The sequence below is a fragment of the Numenius arquata genome, chromosome 25 (genome assembly GCF_964106895.1).
Source record: "Numenius arquata chromosome 25, bNumArq3.hap1.1, whole genome shotgun sequence".
Lineage (NCBI taxonomy): Eukaryota > Metazoa > Chordata > Aves > Charadriiformes > Scolopacidae > Numenius > Numenius arquata.
The window spans coordinates 1,836,364-1,858,657 of NC_133600.1; the positions used below are offsets into that span (position 1 = coordinate 1,836,364).

At 49.5% G+C, this 22,294-nt stretch overlaps 1 protein-coding gene across 1 annotated transcript in view; it reads left to right on the forward strand.

Moving 5' to 3' along the window:
• Nucleotides 1–17,079, forward strand: part of DOT1L (DOT1 like histone lysine methyltransferase) — a 73,477-nt gene extending 56,398 nt beyond the window's left edge. The window contains exons 18-29 of the mRNA XM_074163626.1: nt 358–495; nt 1,549–1,674; nt 2,790–3,271; nt 3,539–3,662; nt 4,931–5,077; nt 6,435–6,561; nt 8,007–8,620; nt 9,758–9,963; nt 10,984–11,048; nt 11,532–12,503; nt 13,686–14,307; nt 16,891–17,079. Coding sequence (XP_074019727.1) covers nt 358–495; nt 1,549–1,674; nt 2,790–3,271; nt 3,539–3,662; nt 4,931–5,077; nt 6,435–6,561; nt 8,007–8,620; nt 9,758–9,963; nt 10,984–11,048; nt 11,532–12,503; nt 13,686–14,272 — 3,588 coding nt within the window. The 3' untranslated portion in view covers nt 14,273–14,307; nt 16,891–17,079. The remainder of the gene's footprint in view (nt 1–357; nt 496–1,548; nt 1,675–2,789; nt 3,272–3,538; nt 3,663–4,930; nt 5,078–6,434; nt 6,562–8,006; nt 8,621–9,757; nt 9,964–10,983; nt 11,049–11,531; nt 12,504–13,685; nt 14,308–16,890) is intronic.
• Nucleotides 17,080–22,294: the final 5,215 nt, after the last annotated feature.

Genomic DNA, 22,294 nt, shown 5'->3' on the forward strand with positions numbered 1-22,294 from the left:
GTTTCAGTGGAGGAAACATCCCCTGCTGGTTGGATGGACTCTGTGTTGCTGATGCAAGTTCGGAAGCACAGAAGGAAACATGGTGGCTCTCTATAAAAATAGTGCTCTTCTGGCTGGCAGGAAACTAAATGCCAGTTTCAAAGTTGAATTGCTGGAAAGGCAGCTCCAAGTGAGGCACTTCTGTCCCTGTTATCCCCTAGCAATGACAGAGTGTCTGGGAGGGTGCTAGGGGACCCCTGTGAGCTGTGTGAGTTCCGTGGATCTCCTCAATGTCATTTTGACTGTGACGGTCATCTGGAATTAGGGGGTCAAGACCTTATTGAATGATCTCTTTCCTTCTCGCCCTTCATCTTGTAGTTGGGAGTTAAAGCTCTGACGTACAACGACCTGATTCAGGCTCAGAAGGAAATCTCTGCTCACAATCAGCAACTGAAAGAACAGACGAAACAGCTGGAGAAGGACAACAGTGAACTCAGGAACCAGAGCTTACAGCTGGTGCGTACAGCGCTGGGGTCCTAGTAGTGGGTGACGCTCCCATTTGTGTAAGGAGGACAGGTCACGAGCCAAGGGCTGCTCCTGTCCTCAAGGTGTCTGAAAGAATAAAAAATTATCCTGCTGCTGTAGCTCCTCTGTAGCAGGGAAGAATGATGTTCAATATATTCTTCAATGACCTGGATGAGGGGACAGAGTGTACCCTCATCAGTTTGCTGATGACACAAAGCTGGGAGGGGTGGCTGACACACCAGAAGGCTGTGCCGCCATCCAGTGAGACCTGGACAGGCTGGAGAGTTGGGCAGAGAGGAACCTGATGAAATTCAACAAGGGCAAGTTTAGGGTCCTGCACCTGGGGAGGAATAACCACCCATACCAGTACAGGCTGGGGGTGACCTGCTGGAGAGCAGCTCTGTGGAAAAAGACGCGGGAGTCCTGGTGGATAAGAGGATGACCATGAGCCAGCAATGTGCCCTTGTGGCCAAGAAGGCCAGTGGTCTCCTGGGGTGCATCAAGAAGAGTGTGACTAGCAGGTTGAGGGAGGTCATGCAGTGACAGGACAAAAGGTACCAGGCACAAACTTGAACATAAGTTCCTCCAGCTAAACATGAGGAGGAAGTTCTTTCCTGTGAGGGTGGCAGAGCCCTGGAAGAGGCTGCCCAGAGAGGTGGTGGAGTCTCCGTCTCTGGAGACATTCAAAACCCACCTGGATACATTCCTATACGACCTGCTCTGGGTGACCCTGCTGTGGCAGGGGGTTGGAGGAGATGATCTCCAGAGGTCCCTTCCAACCCCATATCATTCTGTGATAGAGGAAAGAATGAAGGTGGTCCTTTCTCTTGGTGACCTTTATTTACCAGGCCACCTCCTGCCACATTACATGGTGACCACAGGACCATTTTGGTGGCATTTGGCTTAAGCTGAGAGGAGTTTTCAGTGGGCTAAGAAGCTTCTTGCACATACCCAGTTGAAATGTGGGTGCCTTTCAGCTCACACCTTGGGTGGTGTGAAGTGGTTAAAGTTGTCTTTCGATCTGTTTGTCCCGTGTCTTTGCAGCTGAAGGCACGGTGTGAAGAGCTGAAGCTGGACTGGTCAACGCTGTCACTGGAGAACCTGCTGAAAGAGAAGCAGGCGCTGAAGAATCAGATTTCTGAGAAACAAAAGCACTGTTTGGAATTGCAGGTAGAGAGCAAGAAATAAATCTGGAATCACCAGCCTGGGGCAGCTCTTGGGCAGCGGGGCCAGTTAAGGGGATTTAACTAAATGTGATGGTAAAGGATAAGCTGGGTGACCTTTTTTCTTCCCCCACTCTCCTCCCCCAGAGACTAATCTTTTTATTAGGGGGTTTTGGTAAACTTGAAGAATAAGGATGCGGATAACTTTTAAAGGAAATAGATGCTGTGACCTGATTCCTTGGTAATGCTGTGGAAGGAGGAATCATGGTTTATCGTGAAGTACCTGAAGGGTGGGTTGAAGGATGATGGAGCTGGACTCTTTTCAGTGGTTTCCAGTGACAGGACAAGGGGCAATGGGCACAAGCTGGAACATGGGAAGTTCCATTTAAATATGAGGAGAAACTTCTTTCTGGTGAGGGTGCCAGAGCCCTGGAACAGGCTGGCCGGGGAGGGTGTGGAGTCCCCTTCTCTGGAGATCTTCAAGACCCACCTGGATGCCATCCTGAGTGATGTGCTCTGGGCAACCCTGCTGTAGCAGGGGAGTTGGACTAGATGGTCTCTAGAGGTCCCTTCCAACTCCAACAATTCCATGATTCCATGAAATAGAATTAAAAAGCATGACTGGGTGAAAAGAAAGGTCCAGCTTATTTGCATAATATGTGGCTTCATTAGAATGTCTTCTGCGTGCTCTGATGTCTTGGGTCAGGAATTGGTTTCTACAGAACGTCACTGACTGCAGTGAAAAGAAATTAAACTCCTGTGACTGAGGAACTTTTCTTTCCCTGTGAGATCAGCACTGGAGCTAATCCTGCCTCTGGGTGCCTCGGCATGGAGTCACTTCAATGCCTGGCAGTACTGAGTTACTCCGTGCTCTCTGTATAAGTTGGAGATAATTTATGTTGACTTTCAAGATCTGAAAGGTGCTTTCCCAGAGTCTCTGAGCCGTTCCCTTTACCTGCGCCTTTTGGCCTCAAGCTCAGAGCAGCACGTTGAAATTTGTTTCTCAAATCTTGGGTCAATTGTTCTGCCTCGTTCCCAGAAATGGGGCCGTTTTTCCTGAGAAGCTAGATGATAGAATTGTTAAGTGTGGTCTTTAATCATTGTCCTCCTCTTCATTTAAAGATCAGCATTGTGGAACTTGAGAAAAGTCAAAGGCAGCAGGAGCTCCTGCAGCTGAAGTCGTACACGCCGTCTGATGAGTCGCTGTCAGTGCAGCTCCGCAATAAACCCCATCTGAGCCGTGATCCTGAGGCTGATCACGGCAGGTTCCAACTGGAGCTGGAATGCTCTAAGTTCCCTATGCCCCACATCAACGGCATGAGCCCTGAACTCTCCATGAACGGCCACGCGACTCCCTACGAAATCCATAACACTTTTAGCAGGCCCTCGTCCAAGCAGAACACCCCTCAGTACACCACCTCTCACCTGGACCAAGACATAGTTCCGTGTACCCCGAACCACGGCAGCAGACAGAAGGCAGACAAGACGACGAGCTTGTCCTTACCCGATTATACCAGGTTTTCCCCGGCTAAAATAGCCCTGAGGAGACACTTGAATCAAGACCACGCAGTCAATGGAAAAGCAACAACTAATGAGATACAGAGGTGAGAGTGATCATTTCCCAGGATGGGAAAGGAGGGGCAATGCTATTGCTTGGTTTTAATAACAGGGGTTGGTTTGGATTGTGGAAAAATATTTTTAAAAGCGGAGTTTTATACACTTTTAAAAGTTTTGTGTCAGGAAAACCAGTAGTGCCAGCTGATTGACTGGGTGAATAAGGTGGTACAGTGCTTTGGGTCTGGTACAGGAGTTCCTTGAGAAAGAGAAGTCATTAACTTTTGTATCCTAACGATCGTACGTCTCTGTTCCAGAGCTGACCATGTCAAAGAGAATGGCCTTACATATCCAAGCCCTGGTATTTCAAATGGCATAAAGCTGAGTCCTCAGGAAACTCGGCCCTCTTCCCCAGCGGCCTTACCAGTTGCAGGCGAGAAGGTAAGAGATCTGTTTGTGCGGGGATGTTACACCTGGGAGAACAAAGAAAAAATGGGCCAAATTAGGGTACGTGGGCAGGCTCCCTTCTGTGGTCAGCTTGGCATGGAAAATAACACAAAATACAATAGGTGTGGTACGATCAAAAGAAGGAACTGGCTAGAGGACGAGAATACTGTGCCCGTGAGAGATGTGCTCACCCCTGAGTTACTGGTTTGCATGTGAACCGGACCAGTAATGTGGTAGGATTTCTCTTTGATCTGGCGTGTGCCTACTTGAACTTGAAAAATAGACTCTTTCATGGTTTAAAAAAAGAAAAATAACAAAAAATTGTCCACGTAATTGGTCTGGCCATGAATCATATTGGTGCTCATCTCAGAGCAGGCAGGTGCCTTCCAGTAGGAGGTTACCATGGAAATATTTCTGGCTACTGCATCTTCAGCGTACAGAGGGCCTCAAGATATGAATTCTGTCAATGAGTGCTTTTCACAGAGCTCTGACAAAGACACTGGGAAATGAGCTTGCCTAAGGCAGCCTTTGCCTTGTGCTTGGGGGCAGCAGTAGCTTTATTTTTACCTATTGCTCTGCTGTTGGATATTGGTGTCTGAGTCAGCTTTGCTCCACGGTCATTGCTCTTAATCATAGAATTGCCCAGGTTGGAAGGGACCTTTAAGGTCATCTAGTCCAACCATCAACCTAACCGATAAAATCCATCACTAAACCACGTCTCTAAGCACTATCTCTACCCATCTTATAAATACCTTCAGGGATGGTGCCTTGACCACTTCCCTGGGCAGCCCATTCCAAGGCTTAATAACCCCTTCCGTGTAAAAATTGTTCCTACTATCCAATCTGAACCTCCCCTGGCGCAACTTGAGGCCGTTTCCTCTTGTCCCATAGCCTTGGGAGGTTGGGAGAAATACACATAGCCTAGTGACCTGGGAGAAGAGACCGACCACCACCCCCCCCCGCCTACCCCTTCCTTTCAGGGAGTTGCAGAGAGCGAGAAGGTCTCCCCTCAGCCTCCTCTTCTCCAGGCTGAACACCCCCAGCTCCCTCAGCCTCTCCTCACAAGACTTGTTCTCCAGATCCCTCACCAGCTCCGTTGCCCTTCTCTGGACACGCTCCAGCCCCTCAATGTCTTTGTGTAATTCTTTTTTTAAAAAAAAAGGGAGGGAGGGAATATAAATGAGCAGGTTACTATTAGTTTAAAAAGTCTTTTCAGTAATAGCGTGTCGCTAAGATCATTCCTTTCTCTTTTGTGTTTACAGGTTTTGAGAGAGAGAACCTCTGTGAGTAATGGAGAAACTATCACCAGCCTACCTATCAGTATTCCTCTCAGCACAGTGCAGCCCAATAAACTCCCTGTTAGTATCCCTCTGGCCAGCGTAGTCCTACCTAGCCGTGTTGAGAAGGTGGTGAGTAAGGGATTGTCCACGCTTTCCATCCCTAACTAAAAATCACAGCGGGCAGTAAGGGGGTGCCGTGCACCAGCACCCTTAGCGGGCCGCTAATCTCCACTGTCCGTGCTCCGGGGGAGGCTGCTCTGGGGATTCATCCTCTTGGCTCTTAGTCGTTCTGTAGATTTTTACTCTCTTTTGTCTGTGGGGTGGTGGTATTTGAGCCAGGAAGGAAAGTAAAGCACATGCCTCAAGAGATCCTAGACTTAAACTGGGTGGAAAAGGCACAGAGTCTGAGAGCTTAGGGCAGTGAAAGCAGAGAATCACACGTCTCAGTTCTTACCTCCTGCCTCCCTACGTGACCCTGGGAGACAAATCTTTCTGCCTCGGTTAGATCATTCAAAATCGTCTGTATCACACACACGTGTGTCGGGTGAACTTGAGTAGCACATTGGGGCTGTAGTGCCGAATGTGTGAGTGACTGCTGTGTAGCTGCAGAGAGCAACTGAGAGAATTTTTGGGGCCATGTCTCTGAAATCCTGCTAAATCCATGCTGCCCCCAGTGCAGAGGAGTTTAAAAAAGCCCGGTCCGGTTTCTCATGAATATTTGTCGCAAAAGTGTTACGGTAGAGAACTGAGACACATTTGCTGCTTTCACTAGAGCTGTGAATTTAGAATCCATCTGGAAGCGCCTGCCTTACAATCCCGTATCTGGAGAGCTGGAGTTGTTTCATAGTATTGAATCCATTATCTTTTCCCAGCTGTAGGCTTTTAGCTGTAGCAGAACTAGAGTCTGCCCAGCTCCGAGCAGAAGCCGTACGGCCTCAGCGAGAGAGAACGTTCCCTCTCGTGGCATCTCTTGCTTCAACACATCCTTTATTCGAGCTCCCATTTCGCATTTCTTTCCCTGCTTTAAGCAAAGGCTGCTTGTTGATGATACCCCCAGAGAGTGTACCAGAGAACACAGCCTAATCCTTTTCATCTTCAGTTCGGGGGTTTTTTGGAGAACTTTGTGTGCACAGGCTTGGGGACATGATACAACCATTTATGTCCTTTCCGGCTGCCTGTGAAACAGGCGTTTGATCTCTGATTGCAGTGCCATCCTGAGTCTAAGCTTCCCGGGACGATGAGCCTGTCCCTCTATCTGCGTGGTGTCTGCTTTGGGCTAGATACTACTGCAGTCTAATTAATCACACTATTTATTTTTGTCCAATAACGTGCCCATCTATGTTATTCTCAAAACAAGCGAAATCTAGGACACTGAGCAAGTAGAGCCTCTTTCCTCGGTAGAGCCACTAATGCATGTGAATTTTGTTTAAACTGTTGACTTTTGGGTATAATTCCTGTACTGAAATGCCTGTTTCTCTTCCCCCAGAGAAGCACACCTAGCCCAGTTCATCAGAGTAGAGACTCCTCGACACTTGAAAAGCAGTTTGGTGCTAGTTCTCATAATGGCGTAAGCAATGCTGCTGGAAACAAGCCACTGGCTTTGGCTACCTCAGGTAACAGCCTCGTCTACGCGAGGGCGCGCTGTCCCGTCGTGACAGCACCCCCAGTGCACGTGTCGGAGTTTTCTGGGCACTTCTTGTCAGGTCATTCAGGCAGGAAAGGGCCAGATAAATGGGTGTTTTGTACCGAGACCAAAGAATCGTGGATGATGATGCTTTGAGACAGTATTTGCCTACAGCTTGCACTTGCTCTGGCATAAAATATTGGTTTGACATGCCTTTACCTGAACTGCAGCACCTTGCAGTGTAAATAAATAATTGCTTTTATAAATTTTTCTAATGTGGAGTAAGAGATTCCTACCTCTACAATGTGGCAAACCAGCAAAGCGTTGCATTGATTGCTACGAGCTGATGATCTGGCTTTTAAAAGTTTTATTTTACTGGGTGGTGGAGGTTTTTTTAATAGCAAAATTAATTGCTTGATGCGGGTCACAGTGGTGCCTCGTGAGCGGTTGTGAAGGCACAACGATGTGGGTAGGAAGGAGGGTGAAAAGGGAGAGGGCAGGGATACCTGTAAGTGCAGACGTTGCTTCTGAACTCACTCATCTGTGGAAAGTGTGGCCTTTAGCCCTTCAGGCTATGGAAATGGAAATGGGGTGGACCAGGAAAAGTAAGTTCTGGCATATTAGAAGCTGTTCTACAGCTGATCCCTCATCAAGGAGGACATCTCTTCTTAACGTTTACCGCCTCGAGGGGCTTGTGTTGTTTCTAGCATCTGTTTTGCAAGGAAGAGCTTGGCTGCAGTTTTCTAGAAAACAAATGAAGTATTTAAAAAAACCCTTATTTAAAAACAATGCCATGTTCCCTTCTGCCCCTTTCATTCAGGCAGCCCAGAGACAGAGCCTTGCTAGAGCACTAAACCCATTTATGATACACCGTGAAAAATACGTAATTCCCTTCCCAAGCTTCTTTCCACGTGGCATTCTTCTGCCACAATTTCTTTTGAGGATCCCCTTTCACTTCCAAAGCCACAGCCTTTTCCTTAATTTTGAGAAGAAGCTGGGCTGTAGAGATGACACAGTCCCTTTTTTGGGGAAGGAAACAGACTGAATGTGGCCATCTGTTTCCTTGGCGATAGGAAGGAGCTGAGAGTAAAGGAGCCCTTATTCCAAAAGGAAATAATAGCTCAAAAGAAACTTATACTTGAATTCCATTTAAAAAACGGGTAGAGCGTAGGGTTTCTCCGTACAACACATGGATTCTCCTGAACTGGCCAAAAAGTAGTGAAAATCGTTAACCCCTCACCAAAATCGCCAGCGCACAGAGCCACGTCTCAGCTGCACCCTGTAAAAGGCGGCCGTGCGGTGCCCGTGTGACACCCGGCTGCTGGAATGCAGGCAGAGCTGACCCCAGTCCCAGTCCTCCCAGCACTCCCAGCACTCTAGCACTGTGACCTCTCGCTCAGCAGAAGCAATGATGTATACTTTCCCTTTCAACAGGTTTTTCTTACTCTTCTGGCTCCGTGGCAGTCAATGGAAATCTTACAAACAGCCCAGCCCATCTTAACCATAGTGTTGATCAGGCAGCTCTGGACGACTCCGGGAGTCTCTTTAACTCAGTAGGGTCTCGGAGTTCCACTCCACAACATCCTTTGCTAATGATGCAGTCGAGGAACTCTGGGCCAAACTCCCCTGCTCACCAGCACTCAGCAAGCCCCAGGTTAAATGGCACCTCCCAGAGCCTGGTAGGGGTATTGCAATATGCAGATGCTCAGAAGATGTTTGCCGAAGGAACAAAGGGGGATCTTCAGTCTGATGCAGCGTTTTCAGATCCTGAGAACGAGGCCAAGAGAAGAATCATCTTTACAATCTCTCCTAATACAGGACATGTAAAACAATCCCCTTCCAACAAGCACAGTCCTCTGCCCGCGAGCGCTCGGCTGGACTGCGGCCAAGCACACGCGCAGGACGGGAAGAAGCGAGGCCGGCGGAAGAGATCCTCTACCGGGAATCTCAGCGGGAACTCCGGGGTCTCCCCTAAACGCAAATCCTTACCTACTGTGTCTGGACTCTTTACGCAACCGTCGGGTTCGCCCCTCAATATCAACTCCATGGTAAGGGCAAAAATCGTGGAATCATAGAATGGTTAGAGTTGGAAGGGACCTTAAAGATCATCGAGTTCCAACCCCCCTGCCCTGGGCAGGGACACCTCCACTAGAGCAGGTTGCTCCAAGCCCCATCCAGCCTGGCCTTAAACACTTCCAGGGATGAGGCATCCACAGCTTCCCTGGGCAACCTGTTCCAGTGCCTCACCACCCTCACAGTAAAGAATTTCTTCCTGACATCTAATCTAAATCTCCCCTCTTCCAATTTAAAACCATTACCCCTTGTCCTGTCACTACATCTCCTGACAAAGAGTCCCTCTCCGGCTCTCCCGTAGGCTCCCTTCAGATATTGGAAGGCTGCTATGAGGTCTCCCCGGAGCCTTCTCTTCTCCAGGCTGAACAACCCCAGCTCTCTCAGCCTGTCTTCATAGGGGGAGGTGCTCCATCCCTCTGAGCTCCACCTAAATGAAGAGCTCTAGCAAGAGAGAAGGGCGTGGGAAAGCTCTTTGAATTAGAAACGCCTTTAACTGTCCGTTCTTTAGCAGACTCTGGGTGTAGAGTAGGCAGAATCGGTGTGAGGACCCTTTGTGAAAGGGGGCGAGAGAATTGCTGAGAAGTTGGTGACCTATTTCTGGACAGGTAGAACTTCTGCAAAGAGTTCTTTGCTGTCAGAGCATTAAAAATGAAAAATAATCTCTTACGACAAAAGGCTTGTTTCTGCAGTGAAGTTGACTTTTTTTTTTTAGGCTGTAGGTTAAATATTTTGAAAATAGTTTAAACGAAGATTGACTAAATAGCATAAGAGTGCCAGAAGCATATGGCATTCTTGCATAATTAAGCCAACTATACAAGTGGTGTTCATGTGATCCTGTAGTTGGAAAAGAAACGTGATTATCCTGTGTCTTCATTTCTGCGTTTAAACATAAAATCAAAGAATGAAAATGAGGTATTTTTCCAAGCTTTATTTAATCTTTCATCCCGGGCTGTGTCGCAGGGTGGTGGGTGTAACAGCGGTGGTGCTAAATGAGCAGCTTTGGCGTATCCTAAAGTGGAGCAAGTTGAGCCTGCTTTGAATATCCTTAACGAGATGCCTTGTTTCTAAAGGGCTACTCTCACCTGTAACCGCTTTCTTTCCTTCTTGCCCAGGTCAATAACATTAACCAGCCTTTAGAAATAACAGCCATTTCTTCTCCCGAAAACTCCCTGAAGAACTCTCCTGTTCCTTACCAGGACAATGACCAGCCCCCGGTACTGAAAAAGGAAAAGCCCCTCGTTCAGACCAACGGAGTTCATTACTCCCCTCTAACGTCAGATGAAGAGCAGGGATCTGAAGACGAGCACAACAGCAGCAGGTGAGCGCACAGACACGGGCGTCGGGGTGAGATTTCTCTGGGAGCCGCTAACGGGGCTCTGAACCGGAGAGGTGTGTGAGGGCCTTTGTCCCCTGTGCTTGGAGAGTGATTCCGTTATCCCACCCCTCTTTACGTGGCTGGAATTGCGAACAGGGAAGGTGCTTGAATGTGGGAACCTACTGTAGGACAAGAGGAAACGGCCTCAAGTTGCACCAGGGGAGGTTTAGGATGGATATTAGGAATAATTTCTTCACCAAAAGGATTGTGAAGCCTTGGAAGAGGCTGCCCAGGGCAGTGGTGGAGTCTCCATCCCTGGAAGGATTGAAAAGCCGGGCAGAGGTGGTGCTGAGGGACATGGGTCAGTGGTGGTTTGGGCAGGGTTGGGTTGATGGTTGGACTCCATGATCTCAAAGGTCCCTTCCAACCCAGATGATTCTCTGATTCTGTGTTGCTGTGTTTGCAAGGCTGACAGAGTCTGCCCTCCCAAAGAATTAGTGTAGAAATTATTTTATTTTTTTTTTACTACGTTGCTTTGTAGGAGGAGCACCGAGTGTGTGTGTGTAACCTTTAACTAAGGATCTGTCTCCCCCTCGCTCCCAGTTTCGGCTTGATTTAAAATTCTTCCTGCCCCAAACTGTTGTGTTGCTCTGCAAATTGAGTATTTGCCACCCTTTACCTGCCTGGGGGGTGCAATTTTTTTCGTGTTTAAGGTGCTGGAAAAGTAACCACTGTAGAAATGTGAGCAACAGCCTATGGCTTCCTGATAAAGAGCAGCAACAATGAAGTCCTGTGAACGTGCACTGATCTTGGCAAAGAGCACAAATTCTGTAACAGCTTCTACTTAAAGTTCATGGTGGATTTTTTAAGTTCCTTTAGTAGCGTCCAGCTTTCTGGCTGACTTGGCTTTACATGCTCTAGGCAACTGTTGAGACGTGAACGTGCGGAAGATGAGGGTTTTGAGGGTAAATGTGCAACAAAAGGTCTGCGATGAGTGCTATAACCTTTTTATTTTCCCGCTAGAATCGAAAGGAAAATTGCAACCATATCATTGGAAAGCAAATCTCCGCAGAAGACTGTTGAAAATGGTAGGTGTGAGGAACGTTAATTATTTATTGTAACGGTTGGGCTTGGGAATGGGTGGCTGCCTCGGACTGAAGGTGTCGGTCAGAAGCAGGCGCTTTCTGTGCTGCTGAGCAGAGCGCAGTTCTGCCGGGGCTTTGCAGAATCCTAATTAAGACAGGTGGCTTATAATTACAGATTTTGGGTCAGTTCTCTCTGTAGTCACAGGTCACCAAGGATCTGACCGGTTTTTTCGCTGACGCGGGGTTTGGGGAGGGATCTGTAGGACAAAGACTGAGGAAAACGTAGATCAGCATTTTCAAGCCTTTTCATAGCGTTAAACTAAATTTTAAGGACTTTTAGGTGACTTCACAAATATTTCTGCCTTGGGATCAGAAATAGAATTACAGACTGGCAAAACGTGTGTGTTGAAAGATAAAACTCTGTTTTTAATGAGCAGATTCAGTGAACGCTGTTTTTTGACATTTACACGTTTTCTTCCAAACTAGGCGGCAGCTTATCTGGGAGGAAACAAGCACAAAGCACCGAGAACATGAACAGCAGTAAATGGAAATCTACTTTTTCACCGATATCTGACATCAACCTGACCAAAACGACAGATAGTCCCTTGCAGTCGGTTTCGGCTCTGAGCCAGAGCTCGCTGTTTGCCTTCAGGCCGCCCTCGGAGGACGGCCTGGCCATGGACGCCAAGGTGACAGCGCACGGGAGGAAAAGCGTCGCCGTGGCCTCGGCCGGGGCCGACGGGCTCAGCCCCGGTACAAACCCCACCAACGGATTCGCCTACAACGGGGGACTGTCCACAGACCTGGGTTTACACAGCTTTATCGATGGTGCTTCTCTTCCCCACAAAGCTTCAGAGGTGACGACTTCCAGCTCCTCCCTGGGATTCCAGTCGCAGCGAAGCAAAGATGTGGGGGTATCGGAAACGAACCCCTTTTTGAACAAGAGGCAACTCGAAGGCCTCGGCGGCACGAAAGGAGAAGACTTAAATCGGTCGGGGGTGAAAGGCAAAGAGATCAGCGAAATAAGCATTCGTGCTGGGGGTTCTTCGGAAAAAAACTCTTTGCAGCATAACGGAAAGGTCGGCAAAGGAAGGGACCGAGATGTGGAGTTTAAAAACGGCCACAACCTTTTCATTTCTGCTGCTGTTTCGTCTGGTGGCCTTCTGAATGGGAAAAGCCTTCCTACTGCTGTTTCTTCAGCAGCCAACCCAGCATCTTCTGTTCAGGCGCACCATCCTTTCCTAAACACTCTGACCACTGGATCGCAGTTTCCCCTCGGCCCCATGGCCTTGCAAGCAAACCTCAACTCGGTGACAAATTCCTCAGTATTGCAGTCCTTATTTAATTCCATGCCAGCTGCTGCCAGTCTGGTCCACGTGTCATCAGCTGCAACCAGACTGACTAATTCTCACACTATGGGGAACTTCTCTCCTGGGGTTACAGGTGGAACAGTTGGAGGTAGGCAGAACTCTTTCTCTGGTATAAGACAGGGCCTAAAGGAAAGTCTGACGCTGCCTCTCCAGGGCTGAAACCCCTTTCATTCCTGCAGGATGTGAAGCAGATCTGTCCCACATAACCAGTCTCCTCTTTCTCTCTCTCTTTCTCTCTCGGAAAATGCTAGGATGAGTTCAGTTCCCCACAGTGCAATCTCATGAGCTTTGTCTACTAGATGAGCTTGTTGTATCACCTTAATGAAAGAATACACCCAGACTTTGTGATTTCCTAATGTGTGCTTGTTCAGATGTTGCTGTGTTGGAACCGCCTTAGGTCCGCCTGCAGGTAACAGATTTCACTTGTCGTGGTACCGAGTTAAGGATCTATAACTTGTCAACAGGTTGAGCTTAGGCCTTGAATGGATTTAGCGTGATCCAGGAAGAGCAAAAAAAAAAACAAAAAACAAAAAACAAAAACATCAGTGCCTCTTCAGAGGAGATGGTGTGGGGAATTGCCTAGCGTTCTGGCTCTTGAATGGACACGAAGAGCGTTTCTTTGCCAGGAAGGGCAATGCCATATGCACCTTGCGCTTCTGGGACTCTGCACGGGCTTGGCTTCCGTGGCCCAGACCGGAGACAAGCTGGCAGGGCTAGAAGATAGTCTGAACCTGCCGGTACTAAGTGTCCCGAGGCAGTTTTTCTTACCTGTCCATAATCATTCAGGCACCATGTCGGGAAATCCTAACTCTCCCATCTCTCAGCACGTAGATTTGCTGGAAATACAACCTCCCCCCTGCTGCCCTGTAAGCGGGGACGCAGGAGGGTGGGGAGGGAAGAGCAGCAGTTTGAGTCTTCAGATAAACAACTCTAGAGACCACGTAATCTCATCAAAAGTCTGCCCGTGTGGTATAGAACTGACAGTTCTTGGGTCTGACCATTTTTCCTCGTGGCATTTAGAGGTTGGCAGTAGGAAAGGTAAGTGAAATCTTTTGTACCTCCTGGCCTGCACCATTATCTCTCATTGCTTGCTGCCTTCTCATGCTGCATATTTTTTGTATGGGGCTGTAACTATTATAATTTTGCTTTTTTTCTTTTTTTTTGTTTGTTTTTTTTTCTTTTCTTTTTTTTTTTTGGTTTTGTTTCTCTTGTCACTTGAGACTGTACAAAGCCCATCTGTTGAAGCTGAGTTTTTCTCTCCTGTTTGCAGGTATTTTTAACCATGCGGTGCCTTCTGCCTCCTCTCCTCATCAATTTGGAGCCAGTTTCAGCAGCAGTGCTGTCTCTAGCAGCACGGTGCTAAGCTTAAACCCCCTGCAGGCTGTTGCCAGCACCTCATCCTCATCCTTCCCACCCCCTTCCTCTAATTTAGTAACATCTAGTGAGACTAGATCTGCTCAGCACCTCAACAGAGCGCCAGTGCAATCTGTTTTCCATTCCCCTCCGCCCCCTCCTAACGTTTCCTTGCCCCCGCCGCCTCCATTACTCGCTTCTAACTCCGAGCCTGCGCTTCTGCAGACCCTGCCATCCATCCCGCCCGGCGAGGCTTTTTTGCCATCCTCATCCTCTGCTTCTGTCCAACCTGCTAACGCTTCTTTGTCTATTAAGCTAGCTTCTCTCCAGCACAAATCCTCCCGCCCCTCCTTTACAGTCCATCACCCGCCTCTGCCCCGTTTGGCGCTGGCCCCGTCCGCGCCCGTGATCACCCAGTCCAACGCTGGCACCTCCGCCATGTGGGTTACCCTGGGCATGCAGCCTCCTTACGCTTCGCACCTTTCTGGGGTTAAGCCGCGATAAAGAGCTTGCTTAGCTAACCGTTCTTATTTTGTAAGGTAAGGCTTAGAGAACAGAACCGAGGAGATTTGTGCGAGATGCTGAATGATGCTTCTTCCTTTTCAGAGATAGGTTGGGGATGGGCTCTGGGAAGCAGAGAAAGCTCTAAAATGTGGGAAGCAAATAATCTGATGGCAGAGGCTGGAGAGTCTTAACGCTCTCCGTTCTGGGAGTCAGGATTTCTCGACAAGGAGCGCTCAAATGGTAACTCTGTCTCATCTGGCATTAGGATTATGTTCAAGTGGGGATCACTTCAGGAAAACGTTTATTTCTGAAGATCAGTAATCAGGAGGAAATGTCTATTTTTAAGTATGGTTTTATACACTTGCTGGAAGTGGTTGTTGCCTACTTCGGTTCCCCCTCCCCTCTCCTTGCCCTCCCACACGGGCTGTTCCCTCTCCACAAGTCCATGTCCGCATAGTGTTAGGGTGCCTGATGGTGCTGCTCGGTGACTGCATGTGGCACCGTGGTGGCCTTGTTTTCCCCCTCAGCTGACAACAGCTGCTCTGAATAATCATAAAGTCAAAAATCTCTAGGTTACAAGCTGCAGCTTTGTCTTGGAGAGCAAATGCACTGGTCTTGCCTCGCGGTTAACGTAATCCTATCCCTGCATCACTGGAAAACACAACCCCAGGGAGCAGAGAAGGGTTGTAATTTCTCTGGGCGCTGCAGCTCTATTGGACTGGCCTGCTAGGGCTGGCAGTAGCCATCCCATGCTGTATTTATACTCACTGGGCAACCAGACTGTGAATGAGAACGCAGGGAACTGCAGGGTTAACTGGTCCGTGCTTCACACCGGCCGGGGCCGTAGCAGAGGAGGGTCTCTGCACACTGTATGCTTTTTACTGAAGCAAGTATTTAAATGCCTTTTAGAGCAACTCCCCAATAAAGTGTACCACCACGGAGCTGGGTACTGTTGTTAATGAACGTACTCTGTGGCATCCCCGTGTAACGACTTACACTTGCGAAGTTCAGCCACCGTGTTAGGCCCCAGAGCTCGCTCCGCGCTTCTCCTGTAGCTCTTTGGTGTTGTCTCTGGTCGCTGCTACCAAAGCTCCGTACGAGACACGGTCGGATGCTCTTTGCCGCTTATAACACGTACGCCTCGATTACAATATACCCGAGAGATTCTTTTTGACTGTGCGTTGTGTATAGTGTCTTCATCATCAAATTGCTCCTCCAACAAATCCTCCTTAGGCTTTTGTGAGGCACGTAAGTATTATCTCCGTCCTTCTGTGCAAGAAGGTGAGGCTGAGGAAGAGTTTTGAGTGACGTGGTCCCCGTGTCCCTGCGTGATGCGGTTACGGAACGGGCGTGAAAGACCCCGAATAGAGAGAAGAGGGGGGAGAAGGGCCAAGGAGGGGTCAGGCTGGGGGGACCTGAGCGACTGGAGCGAGACCAGCCTGGAGCCTTCTGCCGTTGTCCTCCCTGGAACTGGGCTCATATTGGGCTGGATTCCATCCCATCGGATGGGGACTGTCCCTGTCACTAAAAGGTTCTGGGCAAAATAGGCACAAAAGTGAAGGTACGGAGAAAAGTAGCTGGATGCCAAAGCTGGATTGTGGAGCAAAGGAGCGGAGTTAACGCTCCCAGGAGATGGTGTGTGACAGACGTGCCGTAGTTGTGGTCCAGCTGCCCGTGACACGTGAACACAGGGCAAATGTTTGAGCAGTTTCATTGATTTTGGTGTGAATTCGGGTGCTCAAGAGTCCTTGATGAACCAAGACATGATGAAATCTGGAATCGGGGGCTAAAATAAACCTTCTCATAATGTTTCTCCCCCAGGGTAAATAAATAATTCAAAGCAGGTTAGTGTGTGCTAGAAAAAGGTGAAGTACTGGGCTCCCCAGTTCAAGAAGGACCAGCAACTGCTGGAGAGGGTACAGCAGAGGGCTACAAAGATGATGAGGGGCCTGGAGCATCTCTCTTATGAGGAAAGGCTGAGGGACTTGTGTCTTTTTAGTCTGGAGAAGAGAAGGCGGAGGGGGGATCTGATCAATGCTTATAAATACTTAAAGGGTGGGTGTCAGGAGGATGGGGCCGGTCATTTTTCAGTGGTGCCCAGGGACAGGACAAGAGGAAATGGGCAGAAACTTGAGTGTAAGAAGTTCCATCTAAACATGAGGAGGAACTTCTTTCCTGTGAGGGTGGCAGAGCCCTGGAAGAGGCTGCCCAGAGAGGTGGTGGAGCCTCCTTCTCTGGAGACATTGAAACCCCGCCTGGACACGTTCCTGTGGGACCTGCTCTGGGTGGACCTGCTTTGGCAGGGGTTTGGAGGAGATGATCTCCAGAGGTCCCTTCCAACCCCATGTGATTCTGTACTGAGTGGGGGAATGCTTTTTGTCCCCCCACTCGAGGTGAGTCACAGGAGGACGGAGTTCAATACAGTGACACTCTCAGAAAAGCCTTAAAAATAGCCAGGAGGGGCCGCGTGTCGCTTGGAGACATCCTTTCTCCTTGCGGTTGGGTCCAGAGTTGCTCCCGAGGGCTCGGAGCAATGTAGAAATGCTTAACGCATCTAACACACAGCAGATTTTTGTCTTTTATTTAGATGAGTCTCTTCCTCTCCTTCCGTTGTGCAGGTAACTAGGATTTCTACCTCAACCCAATGTGACCTATGCAAGGACAACGTGGACCAACTTCACTCGGCTTCCACTGAAAGGTGCTCACCTGGCCTGTGCAGGGGTTTCTACTCTATTACTACTGGACAAAATAAAAACATGAAAAGACCTAAACAACAGAAAAAAAAAATATTTACTGTGAATCTGAGTAAAAAAAGGCAAAAAAGAAAAAAAAAAAAGGCAGAAGAAATGCTTAAAGCTCCAGTTTGTATTGTTGATAGTTTAGATAAAGTATTTATCTTTTTTTAAAGTGAAAACAATTTTGACTTATTTTATTCCACCTAGAATCATAAATACGACTTATTATTAAATTCTCTGACTAATAAAGGACTGGCACACCAGCAGAGATGTAAAGAGCCTCCTCTCGGTGCTATTTCAACCCGTCAGAACTGTGCCTCTAGTTTGATCCTTGGTGCTGACTTTGGAGGGTTGACCGACGCCAAACCCAGTTCTCAGACAGGTGGGAGTTTTTATTTATTCGACTCGCTCTGTTCATATCCCAACGCCCTCGTGGTTGGCAGCGGCGTGAGCTGCAGAGAAAAGCAGTTTTCTGCCTTTCGAACCCAACGCTCTGTTTTAACCCAATCTGAGCCAGGCGCTCCATTAACTGGGTGGTCTTTAATTGTGTCCGTTCCAAAGAAGGACACGGGGCTCCCCTCTAGAGTGGCCCCTGGGGTGGCCCGGGCGGCTCAACCAGCGCAGGCACCGTCTGACCGCAAGAAATTCCAGTCCTGCCCCACTGGAACTCCTTCACTGGGCCATTTGCAGTTGCTGGTGGCATTCGAGTCACTGTGAATTTTAGTAGCCAGCCCGGTAACTGGTTTGGGGATGTCGTTGGCATATGAACAGGGTGGGGAATCACTGGTGTTGGTCAGGTCCTTGTCACCAGCGGTGGGAAGACGGAACGTAGCGCGTCTGTACTGGTGCAGGGAGCAGAACTTCTCAGCTTGTTGGCTTTGTTCCAAGTACGATGTATTTTTTTTTTGTTAGTAGGGTTTTGATACTTGATTCAGAAATGGCTTAGCCGTGTCCATTTATTGACGAAGTGCATTTTTGCTTTTGTATCTCTTTGCTTTAAGTAGGTCTAAATGGTAGTTCACAAAAACACCGCGATCTGGCTTACCGTGCTGCCACTATCAAACTGGTGCAGTTGATCGTATCGTGACTTGGTGTTCCGTGTACAGAAAGTGCCGCTCGGGAGCAGCGGCTGTATTTTATAGAGATGTGATGAAAAATTATAAATTTCATATACTTTTATTTCATTTATTTTTAGATTGTACAATGCACAGTAAACTTGTAAAGACTTATTTATTCGAGTGCACAAAGTGAGGAGAAGGGTGATCTATCCGGTAGAAGTCACGCTGGTCTGTAGCTCAGATTGGACTGAGCACCAATAAAGGAAACTACAGTCAAAGAAGGGGAATTGCAACAGCAAAACGAGTAGAAGAAAAGCACATTTAGGCTTTGGGGAAACAACTGCCTGATGGTCCAGGGGCTCCGAGGGGCAGCACTGACCCCTCTGCATCAGTCCTCAAATCCCTTCCAGGTCACTACTGCTCCTGGAGGACTCTCCCACCTTCAGCAATGGGGCATCCACCTTAGACTGGAGCCTTGCCCTACCGGCCCCCCCCCCCCCCCCCCCCGCCCCCAGTGGAGCATCCCGTGGGCACAGAACACTGAGCATTTAATTAATTAATGCGTTAAACACGTTTTAGGTGTTTAACTCCTGCCCCTGTGCTTGAAGTCAGTGAGATATGTCTGCCCCCGGGTGCTCTCTCCTGCTCCGGGAGGAAGGGTTGTGGGCACGATGCTGGTCGTCTTCACGAGAGCGGTGGTGGAGAGGGGCTGTAGCAGCTCCAACCCTCTACCGACATCAGTGGGACCCTTTTCTCTGTACCTCATCCATCTTCGTAGAGATTTAGGACAGAATTCAGTTGTTTTGTTGATTCCTAAGTGTGTCTTCCATAGGCAGCCTTTGTGCGCAGAAACTGTTGATCTAATTTTGCCGTCTCCTTCACTGGGAAGGGAAGGGAGTGATAGCCCGGGAAATTAGGGACACTTTGGAGCTGTTTTCTGCTTGGCGTGTGGGAGAGGACTTGACAGCGCTGCGCCCTGCTGAGTTATTAACAGCAAGGTGAAAACCTGGATAAAAGGGCAAAAATGCTCAGAGGGTGAGAGCTGAGAAACATCCAGTAGCTTCTCGTAGGAGCCGTACACAGTTTATGTCCTGGAATCCAGGAGGACAATGTAACCCAGATGTTTTGCAGCTGGGAGTTGGGCAGCTCCGGCTTCTTCCAGATCCGTGGGCCACTGGAAGTTGCGGAGCTGCCTTTGCCATCCTTCCTTCCCAGCCACCGGCAGAGCGCTCGGGTCTTTGAAGGCTTGATGTTGGTAGGCTGTGCCTGAGCCATTGCAGCCTTAATTGCATCTCCCCCCTGTCTCTTACACTCTTGACGAGAGAGATGAGGAAATACAAGTAGAAGCTTTTCATCACACTGCTTTTATCAGATCCTTTTCTGAAAAGGGACCAAGATACGGTGCTCCTTGGACCTCTTGTGCCCACCTTCATCTCAAACCACAGAAGAATCTGGCAAGAGAACTCGGTGCCATCCCTTGCCCTCTATGGGGAGGGTTCCCTTGTGCTCCCACCCAAGGTGCTCACAGGACATGAGCAAAGATGCCCATTTGGAGGAGGAACCGATGTCCAGAGCTCTGTGGAACCTGCTGCGCTCCCCAACATCTGCTGGAGGCCTGGATCACCCAGTGGCTCCTGGCACCGCTCCTCAGCTGAAGGAGTTCCTTGTCAGGGAATTCCTTGAAGGAATGACTTGCTTTGCCCCAAGGTTCACAGTGTGCCAGGAATCGGTGTCTGGGGAGCAAGACAAGAGATGGTTTAGTGGTGGACTTGGCGGTGTGAGGTTTATGTTTGGACTTGATGGTCGTAAAGGTCTTTTCCAACCTAAATGATTCTATGACCCTTCAGAGCAAAGGGCCTGGACAAGTCTTGGTTTGTCATCTGCTCTGGTGGGTGTCGTGGAAAAGCAAAACCCCCTCTGTCCTGCAGTGTCCCCTGTGGTAGGGGGTGAATACCAATTCACCAGTGGGTGACGGTTGGTCACCCGGTGTCTGTTGTGGCCACCGGAGCTGGGCAGCACAGGCAGTAGATATCAGCTCAGCACACGTGCGCGATCAAGGCGTTTTCAGTGACCCAGGATTTTGGAGCCTGTGACTCCCCAGCTGTCGTCCGGGAAGTCCAGAGGAACCCAGACACTGACCCAGGAACAAACGTGTAGTTGGGACGTACTTGAAAGGGATTCGGTCTGTGGCCAACCTGCCGAGCATCTGCTTCAGCCTCTCGGGGCTTGGTGGGACTGGCCTTCATCTACCTCTGCCTCGCCTCAGCGCTGTCATTCCCGGTGACCCGACCTTTCCATCTCGGCAGCCCTGGAGCTGCTCTGGCCTGGCCAGTGTCTTCCACCCCCACCTGACACCGCTGGCACCTTCTCCTCGTCATCCCCACTGAGATGTGCTTCCAGGCGGGTGCCCCTGACGCTGATGCTCGGGGCGGGGAGCAGAGATGGGAGACCAGGCGAGGGCTGGTTTTGGACCGATGTCTTGATGTTGCATTAACTGGGAGATGTTGCCAAGAGATGTGTGTTGTCTGCCCCACTCCCTCATCTTTTATCTCTTTGCCATAATCTCAAGCAAGTTCAACTTGTTCCTTCTCTGTCTGCAGCCCGGGAGAGCGTTCACCTTGCTCTGGGCTGCGGAAGGGACGGCGCTTGGAGACGTGAAGATCTGATCCATATGGCTACAAGGATAAGCCCCTCCTGACCCTACTGTAGGAGCGCTCTGCCAGAGATCTGAAACCTGCTTTCAATAATTGGAGATAATTTTGAGTAATCAAAGCCAAACAGCTTCCAAAAAGGAATTCCTTCTGCCTTACCACATCCTGCCGGCTCTGGTCCTTTCGTGGCTGTCACACGTGTTCCTTCTCCTCCAGGCTGCCGCTGCCAGCGAGGGACTCGTCAGGAAGCTAAAATCCATCTTGTAGCGCGTACGTTGCCAAAAAAAGACAAGGAACTTCCTGAGCGTTGTGCTGAGCAGGACCTGTGTCCCGCTGCCGAGCGCCAGCCCTGGGGACCAGGCCCTGTGCTGCACTCTTCCTTTTTTGGTGATTTGCTACCTCTGGCTCGCGCTTCCCGGGTCGGGTCCGCTGAGACCCCACCGAGCTGTGAAGCTGAGAGCGCTCCGAGAGCAGGAAACCTCAACTCCCTGTTCACTGCCCATTAGTCATTTGGCAACAATCCCTCCGTCAGCCACCAGTGGGGCACGCAGCAGCCGCTTCTCACCTCGCTGAGGGAGAAAGCAGCTGGAAGAGATGGAGGGTTGGGCTGTTGACCCCGAGCTGCTGCGCAGGGTGACGGGGACGTCGAGCTGTCCCTGTGTCACCTCTTGTTTTGGGGCAAACGAGGCTATTTCCTTTAGGAAGGTGTGGATCAGGCTGGACAGCCGTGATGATGGGAAGCGTCTTCAGCCCCCGTACTCCAGTTGTGGGTGCGAGGGGAGAGGGGCGAAGGGGAATGTGCTTTTTGGAGAAGCCACCAACAATGGGGAGTGTAGCCCATCCTGGATGTATGTGACACTTGGAGAAAAAGTGCCATCTCCGACTAGTTTCTTCTAACAGCAGGAACTCCTGTCTCCATGGCCACGAAGAAATATTTTCTTGTGCTTCCATCTCACCTCCTTCCTTCCTCGTGGCTGCTTTATCTTCTAGAGCAGGGTTTGTGCTTGCCCTGCCTGGCTCAGCCAGGGGTGAGCCCCGAGTTCCCCAGTGTCAGGACTCACCGGTGGGATGGGGATGTGGGGATGGAGGTGAGCTTGTAGGGTCTGGATCTGATGGCACCTGCAGTTGCTGGAGTGCCCAGAACGGGAAGGTTGTATCACTTGATCCTGAAGGGATCTACCGGTCAGTGGTTTTGAGCATCAAGAGCTTTCAAATCCCCAGGACTTGACGCTCCTCAGACTGAGACTCACCCAACTCTTTGTCACTTGTTGAACCTCAAGTCAAAGTGTTGAGTAGCTTTTTTTCTTTCTTTAATCAAACCTTATACCCAAGCAAGTAACTTCTTCACTGGAAATCTGCTGAGCAGATGGGGTTTGGGCTTGAGAAGCTCTTCCATTGCATCCAACTCTAACATCTCACACTGGAGTGTTGCTTCTGTGCTGCTTGGCCATCGTGGCTGGCCGGGGTGAATGCCCTGGCTCAGTGGGGTCCGACATGTGGGTGTCCACCTTCACCCCTCTGGGGACAAGTTTCCTTCTGAGAGGCCTTGGTGACACTTCTTCCTTAGCCCACTCCTTC